We start from the raw sequence: 13877 nt of genomic DNA on the forward strand, positions 1-13877 counted from the left end.
TCAGCCGCTGCAGGAGGAGAGGCTGGTCAGGAAGGGGGGCAATGAACCTGGGCTGAGCCTGGCTTTGCACAGAGAGCAGGCGCTGCGTGGGAGCAGGTGCTTGCACCCAGACGGGGGCAGGGAGAAGGGAAATGGTGCTTTAGATGCTGAGACCACGGTGAGCAGTCAGAGCTGGGGGCGGGGAGCAATTCTGCACCTGCCACAGTCCAGGGAGACCCCAGAGGAGGGGGGCACAGGCTGAGCGATGGGGGGGGGGGGGTTAGGGTCAAGGCGGAGGCCAGGGTTCGGGAGGGGGATAGGGGCAGTCAGGAGCTTCCCAATCAGCCGCTCCAAGCGCTTTGCGGTTTTCGCTACAAACTTGCAGGGAAATGAGGCCCCAGGACACAGACACTCCCTCCGGCACAGAGCCTGCCCCCAGCCTCAGCGGGGTCGCTGCCCCCTCTGCTTGCCTTGCACCCGCCAGGAGCTGCCAGGCTGCCGGGGCAGCGAGCTCAGTACCCCATGGAGGGAGCGGGGGGCCAATCAGAGACGGCACAGGCAACTAGGAGGTTAATGGGGCAGCTGGGGGTCAGTGGGGAGGGGGCGGCGGCTGGGGGTCAGTGGGGGCCGGGCTGCCCGCGGGAACGCAGGGGCGGGCGACCGGGCCGCACTATCCCGGAGCCGCTCCCCGGCCCCCCGAGCTGCTCACCGGGGCCGCGGTCCAGGCTGCGATGGCCGCTCAGCCGCGGCTCCTCCTTGGATCCTCCCTGCCGCAGCTCCGCCTCCGCCCGGGAACCCGGATCCTGCCCGGGGCTGGCTGATCCCGACCGGGCTCCCTTCTGTGCGCGGTGCCTCGTCTAGATCCGCCTCCGCCGCCCAATCCGGAGTTAATCCTGAGCCACACAGCAGCACCCAACCAATCCGGATCCATCCCTCTCTCCCACTCTGGATGTCCCGGAACCCCTTGCGGAGAGCACCCAACTGCAACAGCCTTCTCCTCCCCGGCCCCTGACCACCCAGCCAATCCAGATCCAATCCAGATCGAACCCAGTGTGTGGATTCAATGCTCCATGCCCAAGATCTGGATCCAGCCCCAGGGGCTCTCTACACATACCCCTAACCCGGATCAAAGTATCCCTGAGCGCCCAGCACTGAATCAGAACCAGCCCAGCTGGTCTGTAGCCCCCCAGGGTGGGTTTATCTACCAACTGCCCAGTCCAAACGCCTCAGGGAGCTCCACACACCGGCGTCTCAGCCCTGGGACCCCCCCTCGCTCTCCCCACAGGGACATGAATGTTTCAGTACTTGGCATGAGCAGCTGGCAGTGTGAGGGCAAGTGCCTAGGGGTCAGGCAGACATACTGTCCTGGGGCCACACTCACCCCCCATTCCTGGGGCCCACAGGCCTTCAGGAGCCCCATGGGTCCTGTCCCTGGCATGGGTGAGAAGCTGCTGGCTCCCCAGGGCTCTGCGTCTCTACAAACTGGGAAGTCGGCCACAGCCTGGGCACCCTTCCCAGCCCCAGCCTGGGCCCAGCTGCTTCCCTTCCTTATTTAGAGACAGGCGCCCACTCCCGCCTCGCAGCTTTTCTTAGGAATGTCTATTAATATCAGAGGGAGCCCAGCCCAGCTGCTCCCATCAGTCGGAGCTGGGCCCAGTGCGCCCCCGGGCTCTGTCCCCACTCCTGCCTCCTCGGGCTCTGGCTTCAGCGGCCACCCAGGGCTGAAGGAGGCTCAGCCCTGAGGCAGCATCTACCCTAAAGCCTGAGAACCACTGCTGGTTTGAGAGGTCGTGGAGCCACCTTTCCCTCCCACAAGGAGGCCGCGCCCTTCTCTACCCTTAGCAGGGTGGGGCCCTAGGCAATGGGACAGCGCAAACTGGCCCCGGCTCCACTAACCCGGCAGGGATCAAGCACAGGTTCCATGTCAGACGCAGGTTGATTTACATCAGGGGGAAGCTCTGTGCCCTCCCCCAGGAACCACGGGGGCTTTGTGCATGCAAAGGGGGGATGGGGAGCGGGAACAGAGGGAAGGGGGATGGACTCTCACTGATGACGACCCTACTTCCAGAGTAACACACTTGTTGATGCCCAAAGCGTCACACACCTGGACACTGACTGTGCCGGTTCCCAGCCTTGCAGTGCCCCTGGATGTTCCCCTCAGCCAGCGGCCAGCACGGACCCTTTCTGCCCCCTCCACTCTCAGTCATGGCTGTAAACATGGCATCCACGCCAGGGTCTGGAATGGCCTGGCTAGGGCAGTCCCATGGGCCCCAAGGGCTGGAGTGGGACTGGGGTTCCCCTTCTTTTGCTATTGCTGTGTTCCCAAGGACAGCACCCTTCCCTAGATCCCAGATGGGTGGGGAACAGGATCCCCATGTAAACAGGAGAGTGACGACAGGAGACCTCCAGAGGGTGCCAGGAATCTGAGCCTCCATGCAGGACAGGGCTATCTAGCCGGGGCTCCCAGCTTCTCTCCAGCGGCTCCCCTCCCCCAGCAAACCTGCACATGGGGAGACGTGTCCTGCCCTCCCCTCTGGCCTGTGCCTCTGCCCCTCCTGGAGAAAGGATGGGGAAGATGTTGTGAATGCAGCTCCCTGCGTGGATGAGAAAATCCAGGCCTGGCTCGTCTCCCCAGGGCCGTGCCCAGCTCCCAGGCTCCCAGGCTCTAGCAAAAAAGCTAGAGCCGCACCTGGGGCTAGAAACAAGGAATAAACTCAGTCCCCCAAATAGCTGTAGACACTGGCTGGCAGGGACCCCAGATCATCTGGAAAGAGGGATAAAGACGCCGAGCCGCATGTCCCGGCTGGGCTGGAGATGAGCCAGCCATGGGACAGTGGCACCTAGGAAAGGAGGCAGGCTGAAGGCTGGGCAGGGGCAGGGGCAGAGCGCGTGGCGTGGCGTGGCGTGATTTGCCCTGGTGCGGAACGGCTACTTCTGCCACTCGGGGGCCTGGAGGTCACAGAGGTTCCTCAGCTTATAGCACAAAAGCAGGAGACGTTCTCGGCCTGGGACTACCCTATCCATCCTCCTTCCCCCATTCTACCTCACCTTCCCCTGCCCCACCCCTCTGTCCTCCCCAGCCCAGACCCAGCCTGGGGGCCCATATGGAAGTCACCCTCCTTGCCGTGCTGAAGGCAATAGGTCGGTCCCCCCCTCACCCCCCCCTTTCTCGGGGGCCGTGGGATCTTCCTTGGCAGGCCGGCCGGCCCCGGCCCCCGGACGCCAGCTGGCTCTAGCTGGAGCCCTCTCCCTCCTGGGCCAGCCCACGGCAGGTGCTCAGTTAATGCGGGAGGGAGGAGCCGTGTCTCCAGTGGCCTGCTCCCTGGAGGGGTCGAATTCCTCGCGTGACTCCCTGACCTGCTCGTAATCCCCACGGCTCGGCCAATAAAGCTTTTGCTAAATTAGGTAAAATGGCCCTGCCACCAATCAGGGGGCGAGGGCTAATGGGAGGCAGCTGATAGGCTGTTGCGAGAGCGGCACCTGGTAACACCCAATGGCGTGGTGCTGGGAGGCAGCGTGCTGGTCGAGGACAGTACAAATTGGGGGGCCAGGGGCGGAGGGGAAGCTCCTGGGGTCTGTGTGTTGCAGGTCACGGTGACTCTGGTCTGTGGGCACTGCGGGGTGACCAGCCAACATGGTAAGAGCCTGTGCGGGAACAGCCTGGGGCCAGGGCCGGCCGGAGGCCCCCGCTACAGCAGTGGCCAAGGGCTTGTGCTCGCAGAGTCTGACGTCGGGGAGCAGGAGCCGGGCTGGACTGTGGGGGCACATGTGCGTGGTGCAGGCGTGTTCCCCCGGTGGGAGATGGCCAGCTCAGGCCCATTGGAGAGGCTGGCACAGGAGCCACGGGACGGTCAGGTCCTGCAGGGCAGAGGTTATGCTTCAGGAGGAGCCACTGCCCACGGGAACGTGCACGCGGGCGACAGCGCCGAGCACAGGGCGGTTCCTGATCAGAGCGTTAGCAGGGGTGAAGTCGGTTGGGCTGGTTGTGTGAGATGAAGGAGGATCGGGGCTGCAGGGCCAAGGTCCCTGCGGGGTGTGTGTGTGTGTGTGGGGGGGTGTTGGGGCATTCAGGAAAACGAGATGATGATGTTGTGATTTGCAGATTTGTCCCATACTGTACCCTCCCATCCGAATGGCACCGACCCAGGGGTGTGGAACAGGGCACAGGTACTAAGGGGCCAGGAGGGCTGGGTGAGGAATGGGCAGGGGCTGCTCTCATCTCACTCAGCTGGGAGAGGAAGCCCTGAGGCAGCCCCTGTCCTGCACAGGGATCCTGGTGTCCTGGCATCCACTGGGGTGGGGCAGTGCTGCACTGGGGGCAGGAGGCTGCGTCTCGACTCCAAGGAAGCGGAGGTCTGGCTGGGATTCAGGAGCAGCATTGAGCACAGGCTGGCCAGTAAGCTGAGCTCTGGGTCATAAGACACCCGTCTGCAGGCCCGCAAGCTCCCGCCAGCTGCCTGGGCCTGGCCCTCAAGGAGTAACTCAATCCGATTCCAACAGGTGCGTGGGCCTGGCGTCCCGCTGCTCCCCTACAAGGGAGCAGAGTCTCTGCTAAGAATAGCCGCGCACGGCCGGGGCTGGGAACGCCCAGCACGCAGGTCCTGCTGCAGGTGTCGATGGAGCAGCCTGGCCTGGTCTAGTGACCGGGCACCCAGCAGAGCTGGGAGCCGGGCGCTCAGGCTAATGCCCAACCTCAAGGCTGCGCCCCCCAATCCCAATGACCCAGAGAGGGAGAGGCGCCCGGGGGGTTGGGGGGATGACCATGTGCAGCAGCAGGGCAGAGGATTGTGGGAAGTGGGGGAGCTGAGCCTGAGGGCAGGTCATGGCAGGGAGGGACCCGGGTTCCAGCAGCAGCAACTGGCCGTGAGTGGCCTGTTTACACAGGCGCCTCCCTCCGGCCTGCAGGATCTCGGAGCCAGCCACAGAGCTCACAGGACGCTTGGCAGATCAGATGGGGCCTCCCCGCGGGGGTTGGCTGGGGACCTCCCAGGACGGTGCACGGCCGACAGCGCTTGTGAAGTGCTGATAGTCTGTGTAAATCACATATGTAACCCGCCCACACCTGCCTTTCCCTGGCACACGCCCTGCACCCAGGGCCATGGGATGCCCAGGGGCCATGGTGGGCAGTGGCCCGGGTGGCAGGGCTCTGGGACGTGCGACAGAGCCCAGAATTGCATGGCTCTGAGCTCAGGTGCTGGGGCTGTGCTGGGGGTGGGGTGGCAGTGCTCAGCCTTGGGGTCTGGATGGCTCAGGGACCCGCCTCACCTACACCCTGCTGCAGAGAGGGGACAGACCTGGCAGCTCCCCGCCTGCTGCGAGAAGAGGCGGCAGGGCCCTGGCTGGAGCTCTGGGTGAGCAGCTGTTTTGTTTGCCTTGCAGACGACGGACCAGCAGGCGGAAGCGCGGTCCTTCCTCAGCGAGGAAATGATTGCGGGTGAGTGTAACCCAGCCCCTCTGGGCACAGGGCAGGAGGGGCTGTCAGAGCTCCCCGCAGAGAGGGGAAAGGGCAGGAGCTGCTGGCCCAGGGTGACTCTGAAGGGGGACCTGCCCCCAGGACTCTCCCAGGACCTGCCCTCTCCTGGGAAGGGAAGAGGGCGATAGACCCGACAAGCACATCCTACTCCCAAGCCTGGGAGGGCACTGGGCTGTCTCCACGGCTATGCCCACCCCTCGGTACCTGGGGGATGCCGGGGCTCAGAGCCAAGCAGCGCTGGCCATGCCGATGGGCGCTGGGCAGAGCTGAGGAGCGTTCTCAGCTCCCTGCTAACTCAGCCCTGTCCTGCAGAGTTCAAGGCCGCCTTCGACATGTTCGACGCGGACGGCGGCGGGGACATCAGCACCAAGGAGCTGGGCACCGTCATGCGCATGCTGGGGCAGACTCCCACCAAGGAGGAGCTGGACGCCATCATTGAGGAGGTGGATGAAGATGGTGAGCAGCGTCTTCCTCTTGGAACGATCCCTGGGGAGGGGGCCGGGGCTGGCGGTTCCTGACCTCGGGGCGGCTTCTTCCCGCAGGCAGCGGCACCATCGACTTCGAAGAGTTCCTGGTCATGATGGTGCGGCAGATGAAGGAGGATGCCAAGGGCAAGTCGGAGGAGGAGCTGGCAGAGTGCTTCCGCATCTTCGACAAGTGAGTCAGCGTGGCACGGGCCCAGCTCCGCCGGCCTGGCTTGGGGGAGCCCAGCTCAGCGTGGGGGGTTCTGAGTCCCGCTGCCCCCCCCGGGCTGCAGGAAGGTCCTTGGCCCAGTGGCCATTGACCAGGCCGCCTCACCAGTGGCCACAGACCTCTGTCCCCGGAGTAACGTTGCTGCCTCCCTCTCAGCCCAGGAGACGCCCGTCTCTCCCCAAGTTCCCTCTGAGCCTGAGTCATCCAGGCTCCTGTGTTGGCTGCAGAACAGCTGCGCCAACTGGGTCGGCTGCTAGAGCAGGGGCCAGGCTGGGGGCCCAGAGTCCCCTGCAGCCCCTGCTCTCCGCCCGCCCGGCCAGCCCCGCTCAGAGCCGCATGCCCTGCCCCCACAGGAACGCGGATGGGTACATCGATGCCGAGGAGCTGACCGAGATTTTCCGAGCCTCTGGGGAGAGCGTGACTGAGGAGGAGATCGAGGAGCTCATGAAAGACGGGGACAAAAACAATGACGGACGCATCGACTTTGATGGTGAGGCCCAGGGCTCCCTCACCCAGGCTTTGTGGGGCTGCCCAGGGGAGCTCTCACTCCCCCACCCTTGGCTGGCCTCCTCCCCTCCCCACCTCACCTTGAGCCCAGCAGGATCTGTGCTCAGAGCTCTCCTAAGCCCCAAGAGCTCCACCTTCCCAACCTCTCCACTGAGCTGAGGGATGCCCGGTACAGAGTGCCGGGGCCAGGGTACCCTGATAGCCCAGCGCATGGGGGTGTCTGTGAGCGTTGTGCTGCATGACGGGTGTGGTGCACCCTCCCCATCCCCATCCCCAACCCAGCCCCTGAGCTCCCAGCCCCCTCTCCCCCCCAGCCCCCCAGCACTGACCAGGTGTCTGGCTGCTTGTGCCTGCAGAGTTCCTGAAGATGATGGAAGGTGTGCAGTAAAGGACCGACATTCCTGTGAGCCAGGCCCTGCTTCCAGCCCTGCTCCATTTCCGCACAGCAAAGCCAAGCCCACTCTGGGAGCAGCCTCCAGCCAGAGCGCCTGGCCTCCCCTGCCCCGTGAAGCGCTCGCTTTGTACAGTTCCACTGCTCCCTGAGACCGGCTCCCTTGTGGCCACGCCCCGGGGCTGGTGGGCTGTGGACTCACCTCTCACATGGCTGGAAAGAGCCTTTCCCCCGTCTGTAAACGCTGTGTATAGTATTGAAGCCTCATTAAAAGGGTCAAAGGTTTGAACCTGCCAGAGTCTGTTGTGACATAACATAAGAACATAAGAACATAAGAAAGGCCGTACTGGGTCAGACCAAAGGTCCATCTAGCCCAGTATCTGTCTACCGACAGTGGCCAATGCCAGGTGCCCCAGAGGGAGTGAACCTAACAGGCAACGATCAAGTGATCTCTCTCCTGCCATCCATCTCCATCCTCTGACGAACAGAGGCTAGGGACACCATTCTTACCCATCCTGGCTAATAGCCATTTATGGACTTAGCCACCATGAATTTATCCAGTCCCCTTTTAAACATTGTTATAGTCCTAGCCTTCACAACCTCCTCAGGAAAGGAGTTCCACAAGTTGACTGTGCGCTGCGTGAAGAAGAACTTCCTTTTATTTGTTTTAAACCTGCTGCCTATTAATTTCATTTGGTGACCCCTAGTTCTTGTATTATGGGAATAAGTAAATAACTTTTCCTTATCCACTTTCTCAACATCACTCATGATTTTATATACCTCTATCATGTCCCCCCTTAGTCTTCTCTTTTCCAAACTGAAGAGTCCTAGCCTCTTTAATCTTTCCTCATATGGGACCCTCTCTAAACCCTTAATCATTTTAGTTGCTCTTTTCTGAACCTTTTCTAGTGCTAGAATATCTTTTTTGAGGTGAGGAGACCACATCTGTACACAGTATTCGAGATGTGGGCGTACCATGGATTTATATAAGGGCAATAATATATTCTCAGTCTTATTCTCTATCCCCTTTTTAATGATTCCTAACATCCTGTTTGCTTTTTTGACCGCCTCTGCACACTGCGTGGACATCTTTAGAGAACTATCCACGATGACGCCAAGATCTTTTTCCTGACTCGTTGTAGCTAAATTAGCCCCCATCATGTTGTATGTATAGTTGGGGTTATTTTTTCCAATGTGCATTACTTTACATTTATCCACATTAAATTTCATTTGCCATTTTGCTGCCCAATCACTTAGTTTTGTGAGATCTTTTTGAAGTTCTTCACAATCTGCTTTGGTCTTAACTATCTTGAGCAGTTTAGTATCATCTGCAAACTTTGCCACCTCATGTTTACCCCTTTCTCCAGATCATTTATGAATAAATTGAATAGGATTGGTCCTAGGACTGACCCTTGGGGAACACCACTAGTTACCCCTCTCCATTCTGAGAATTTACCATTAATTCCTACCCTTTGTTCCCTGTCCTTTAACCAGTTCTCAATCCATGAAAGGACCTTCCCTTTTATCCCATGACAGCTTAATTTACATAAGAGCCTTTGGTGAGGGACCTTGTCAAAGGCTTTCTGGAAATCTAAGTACACTATGTCCACCGGATCCCCCTTGTCCACATGTTTGTTGACCCCTTCAAAGAACTCTAATAGATTAGTAAGACACGATTTCCCTTTACAGAAACCATGTTGACTATTGCTCAAGAGTTTATGTTTTTCTATGTGTCTGACAATTTTGTTCTTTACTATTGTTTCAACTAATTTGCCCGGTACCGACGTTAGACTTACCGGTCTGTAATTGCCGGGATCACCCCTAGAGCCCTTTTTAAATATTGGCGTTACATTAGCTAACTTCCAGTCATTGGGTACCGAAGTCGATTTAAAGGACAGGTTACAAACCTTAGTTAATAGTTCCGCAACTTCACATTTGAGTTCTTTCAGAACTCTTGGGTGAATGCCATCTGGTCCCGGTGACTTGTTAATGTTGAGTTTATCAATTAATTCCAAAACCTCCTCTAGTGATACTTCAATCTGTGACAGTCCCTCAGATTTGTCACCTACAAAAGCCAGCTCAGGTTTGGGAATCTCCCTAACATCCTCAGCCGTGAAGACTGAACCAAAGACGAAGTGGGACTGTTCTTAATGTTTTCCTCAGTTTCCCCTATGCAGTTCTTAAGGATCTAGGTGGTGGGATAAGGGTGTATGGTTGCTGCAGAGCAAAGGGCCAGGGTACATAAATGCCCGACACTCTGTCTCTAGCAACTGATGGCCTGGGCCCCTCCTCTGCAAAGGTGCCAACTGAAGGTGTTGGAGACAAAGGGATCAGGTGACCTCCTGGCCTGGGAAAGAGACAAAGCCCAGAGAAGGAGGGGCTGGACGGGAGTTTGAAGCTGGCTGGGGACTAGGAGTGAGGGCAGACGGGGGTCTGCCTCGCTAGGCCCCAGAATCGACCCGGCGGCTGGGTCCCGTTCGCTGGACCTACAAGCTCTGTTTTAGACCATGTTCCTGTCATCTAATAAACCTCTGTTTTACTGGCTGGCTGAGAGTCACGTCTGACTGCGAAGTGGGGGGTGCAGAACCCTTTGGCTTCCCCAGGACCCCGCCTGGGCGGACTCGCTGTGGGAAGCGCACAGAGGGGCATATGCTGAATGCTCCAAGGAGAGACCCAGGAGGTGAAGCCGTGTGAGCTTCTTGCCCTGAAGACAGTCTGCTCCGAGGGAGAGGAGGCTCCCCAAAGTCCTGACTGGCTTTGTGGGGAGCAGTTCCAGAGCATCGCCCGGGGACTCTGTGACACCTGGATTCTAGCTGGCTCTGATATGGGGAGTGGAGCGGGCGGGGGACCCTCTGGCCAGAGACCCTAGCACAGGCAACCAGGGAGGAGTCTGCAGGAAGCGGGTGGGGGGATGTGAGGTCCTCCCAGGGGCATGACACTGAAGGAGGTGCCCGGGCCTCGGCGCATGTCACTGGAGTTGGGGCAGGGAAGGAGGGGGAGCGTTGCCAGGGTGTGGGGTGGGTATGACCACATGTGGCCGGTCCAGCCCTGCTCACAGCACTTGGTAACTGCTCAGAGCAGCCCCTGGTGCCCCAATCAGCAAGCAGGACCATCTACGGCTGAGCAGCTCCTGCCCCCGTGCTCACAGCCTGGGATAGTGCCAGGCAGACACGGGTCTCAGCTGGGCCGCCTGTGCACGCAGGGAGCAGCTGGGCTCATGCCGACTGGGCGGGGCCAGGGGCTGCACTCTGGGCTCTGGGCTGCCTTTCCCACATGGCCGCTGGGGACCAGGCCAGCAGTGAGCTCAGATTTTCCGCAGGGGAGGAGCTCGCTGGCTGGCAGCTCTCTGCACCTCACAGGGGCTGTGGTGCAGGAACCAAGCAGCAACCCAGGCCCTCCCTTGTGGGGCTGCAGGGTCAGCTGGAGGGGCAGGGCCTGGGACCGGGACCAGGGCACCACTGAGGAATCCCTTTACCTCAGGGCAGGGCTGGCCCACAGGGCACAGGGGCTGGGAATATGGGGGTGCTCTTATTCTGGGGGGGCTGAGTCACACTGAGCCCCTCCAAGCCAGGGACCTTGGCAGCCATCACCAGCCTGGCGTAGCAGAGAGGCTGCATGGTGACCCCATGTCAGGGCCCCCTCTGCTCTCCCTTCCAGGAACCGCTTCTGCTCCAGTCACTAGAGCCATCACAGCTCAGGCTGCCGGCCCTACCCCAACGGGCCCTGGGCCAGCCCCTGGGCTGCAGGGCCACATGCACGGCTGTGGCCCAGGCAGCGGGGGACTGCCTCCCCCCCTGGGGGGGATCATGCTAGAGGATCTCTTTCAAACAGCCCCTTAATCATTTCGGGTGGGGAGGGAGACAGCCAGACTGGGGCAGGCCCTGGGCCTGTCATCACCCCCCTGCTGCCCATAGCTCTGCCCCCCGGACCCGTCAGCGGGTGGGATCCCACAACCGGGGAGCCCGGAGCCGCAAGCACAGGCCATGGCAGCCGGAGACACATTCCCAGCTAGGAGGAAGATGCAACTTTGGGAGCCCCACAGGCCAGGACTCCCCCCCGGGCCTCATGGGTTAAACCCACCCACGGAAAATAGTGAGGCAGCGCCATGCCAAGTGGCGCCTCTCGCCTGCCTGCCTAGACCTGCTGCAGCTCCCCTGGGACCCCAGAGCCCGCCCCTAACAATCTGCCTCAGGCTCAGCCTGGCCCGGCCAGAGGAGCCTCCAGCAGCGGAGAGGAGAGCGAGGGAGCTGCTCCCGGGACCGGGACGCCGAGGGGCTCCGACAGCCAGTTTGCAGGGCTGGCAGCGCTGGCTCAGGCCTGTTCCCACCGAGAGAACTGCATAGCATTGCGGTGACAGGACTGGAGCAGGGAGACGGTGCTGGCGTGTGGGAGAGTCCGGCTCCACCAGACTGCTGCCCGGGGGAGGTCACTCCACTGACAGCTTCGGCCCAGGCCGCCTTCCCACTTGGTGCCTGCCTCTGGGAGAACAGCTGGAGCTGATAAGAGGGGTCCTGCATCACAGACAGCAGCAGGCCCCAGCCTGCACGAGGCCCCAAGTGGGTGTGAGAGCCCTTTGTGGCACAGCCCACCGGCTACACCCAGGTGTGGAGGACCCCACCTCGACAGCAGGCCCCAGCCCCAGCCTGCTGTGCAGCCCAACCCGCTGGCTGGTGCCGCTTCCCCATCCACCAGCAGGCACTGGAGCAAGCCACGCACCGCTGAGGCCCTGGGCTGCATGCAGGTGCTGGAGAGGGAACACCCAGCAGCAGGGTCCCTGCCCTGGCAGATGTCCCATGGGCCTGACTCCCACCACATGGGGGAGGTGAGAGGGGAGTGTGCAGCCGCCCACACCTCCCTGAGCAAAGTCATTGTGTGGCACAGGCAGCTGGCGCTGCAGCTGGGGGGCACGGCTGACTCACCCCGGCTGCGGGAGGAGCTGCAGGAGCGGAGCAAGGAGGTGCACGAGCTCAGCAAGGGTAAGGAACTGAGCCCGGCCGGTTCTTGCCAGGAGCAGGGCAAGAGAGGGGGGAGATGATGCTATGCTGCCCTGCCTGGGGCTGCCCCACAGCCAATGCTCCCAGCTAAAGGGCAGAGCAGCCTCCAGCCCAGCCCCTGGGTGCTCACTGCACAGGCCTGGGGCTACAGCGCTCACAGCTTGGGCTGGTCTAACAGAGTGCACAGACCCCCCTGCCCGCGGCCAGCTCCTGCTTTCCTCTGCATTCCAAGGGGAGCCCGTTCCCCACGTCCGCCTCCCTCTTGTCCTGCATCTTCTGCCCAGAGCCAGGACTGACACACAGCAGTAATGGGCAGTTCTGAGAGCTAATGCTTGCATCCCGCGCCAGTGCCTTGTCCCCGTGGCGAGTAACAGCCAGCTCGCATCGCCAGGTAAGGGAGCTACTTGAGCTCAGGTGGGGCATTGATCCAGGGCTCATCCCTCTGTGAGCCATGGGGGGGGGGTTGCTTGCTCCCCCTTCAGACAGTTAATATTTAATCTCCTCCCACTGCCCCTCGCCCCATTAGACCTGGCAGCTGGGGCAGAGTTCTGCACCTGCAAGGGTGTGCATGGGACCACACCCCTGGGTGAGAATACACGAGGCAGATGTCTTGGGCAAGCCTGCTGGACAAGCCCATGTCTGGCTCATTGCTAGGGCAGCTGTTCAATTACCTTCCATTCGAGCCCCCCCAGTGCTGTGCTCTGCTAGCTTCCCTCCCTGGGCTGGTAACACTGAATGCACGTCTCCCTGCAGGCCTGCGGAACATGCTCCTAGCCGGGCTGAGGCAGCCGCTGGCCAGCCCAGAGGAGCGGCAGGAGCTGGAGAGGCTGTGGGTGCTGTCCCTGTCAGCTCTGGAGCTCTTCCACCAAGACCTGCACAGGGCCCATCATCTCTGCCAACTCTTCCCCCTGCAGGGGCGGGGGGTGCAGCTGCTGAGCACTGGAGTCACGGGGAAGGCCACAGATGGAGGGCACAAGCCGTGGAGGAGGCCAAGCCGCAAGGGCACCAGAAGCACAGAGCAGCTGGGTGCTGCCCCTGGCCTGGAGGAGCAGATTGAGCATGTGGGGACCATGCTGCTGGAGATGGAGACCAGAGTCAATGTCCCTGTCTGGACAGTGGAGGCCACAGAAGAGGCCGGGCCGGGCAGCAGCTTGGCCTTTGAGGCAGAGGGGTCGTGCAGCGAGAGACAGGCTGCAGAGGTGGCAGGTGGCCCAGGGTGCTGCGGGCAGCGTCAGGGCTGGCCTGCACTCTGCTGCACATTGTCATGACCAGCCCCCCCAGGCGAAGGGGCAGGACTTTGCTCCCCCCAGGAGAAAACCCAGAACAGGGACCCTTGGCCACAGCAGCCCAGAAAGGCAAGTTGCTTTGAGCACATGGCGCCCAGCTGGGAGAACCAGGAAGAAGTGCTCTGGCTTGGGGTAGGAACAGGTTGGCTGAGGGCTCCCCCGCCAGCAGGGCAGTCAGCTCAGGGAGCATGTGGGACAGCGGTGGCAAGGTGGGGGAGCACTGCAGGCCAAGGGAAGGGTGGCAAAGAGCCCCCCCCGGCACTGGAGGGAGTCGTGGCAGAGGAGACCACTGGGGGATTAATAAACATCATTGTTCTCCCACTTGTGTTCGTTCCTTGTAGAGCCTGCCAAGTGCCCCTGCCCCAGGGAACCATTTCCACACCCACCGTGGTGGTGGTGATGGAGGTGCCTGGAGGTCAGAGATCTGTGCTTGAATCCCCATCTGCTGGGGTGACTGGCCCCAGGCGGTGGCAGATCAGCAGCCGAGAGCTGCCTCTTGGCTCAAAGTGCCCTGGGCTCGGTTCTTGTTGTGCGTGGCAGCCCGGCCAGAAGGG

General features: G+C 61.2%; 2 protein-coding genes across 2 annotated transcripts; both read left to right on the forward strand.

Annotated features, from left to right (window-relative positions):
* Window positions 1-10: 10 nt before the first annotated feature.
* TNNC2 (troponin C2, fast skeletal type) lies at window positions 11-7040 on the forward strand (the record flags this gene model as incomplete). Its single annotated transcript, XM_065414678.1, has 6 exons — window positions 11-157; window positions 5359-5413; window positions 5765-5908; window positions 5995-6109; window positions 6499-6635; window positions 7009-7040. Coding segments are annotated over 6 exons (630 nt in total), but the record flags the coding sequence as incomplete, so codon positions are not given.
* Window positions 7041-11778: 4738 nt separating this feature from the next.
* On the forward strand, window positions 11779-13305 carry LOC135886484 (regulator of G-protein signaling 9-binding protein-like). The gene is made up of 2 exons (XM_065414210.1): window positions 11779-12019; window positions 12791-13305. The coding sequence occupies exons 1-2, from the start codon at window positions 11779-11781 to the stop codon at window positions 13303-13305; spliced, it is 756 nt and encodes a 251-aa protein (XP_065270282.1).
* Window positions 13306-13877: the final 572 nt, after the last annotated feature.

Source organism: Emys orbicularis, chromosome 12 (genome assembly GCF_028017835.1).
Source record: "Emys orbicularis isolate rEmyOrb1 chromosome 12, rEmyOrb1.hap1, whole genome shotgun sequence".
Taxonomy (NCBI): domain Eukaryota; kingdom Metazoa; phylum Chordata; order Testudines; family Emydidae; genus Emys; species Emys orbicularis.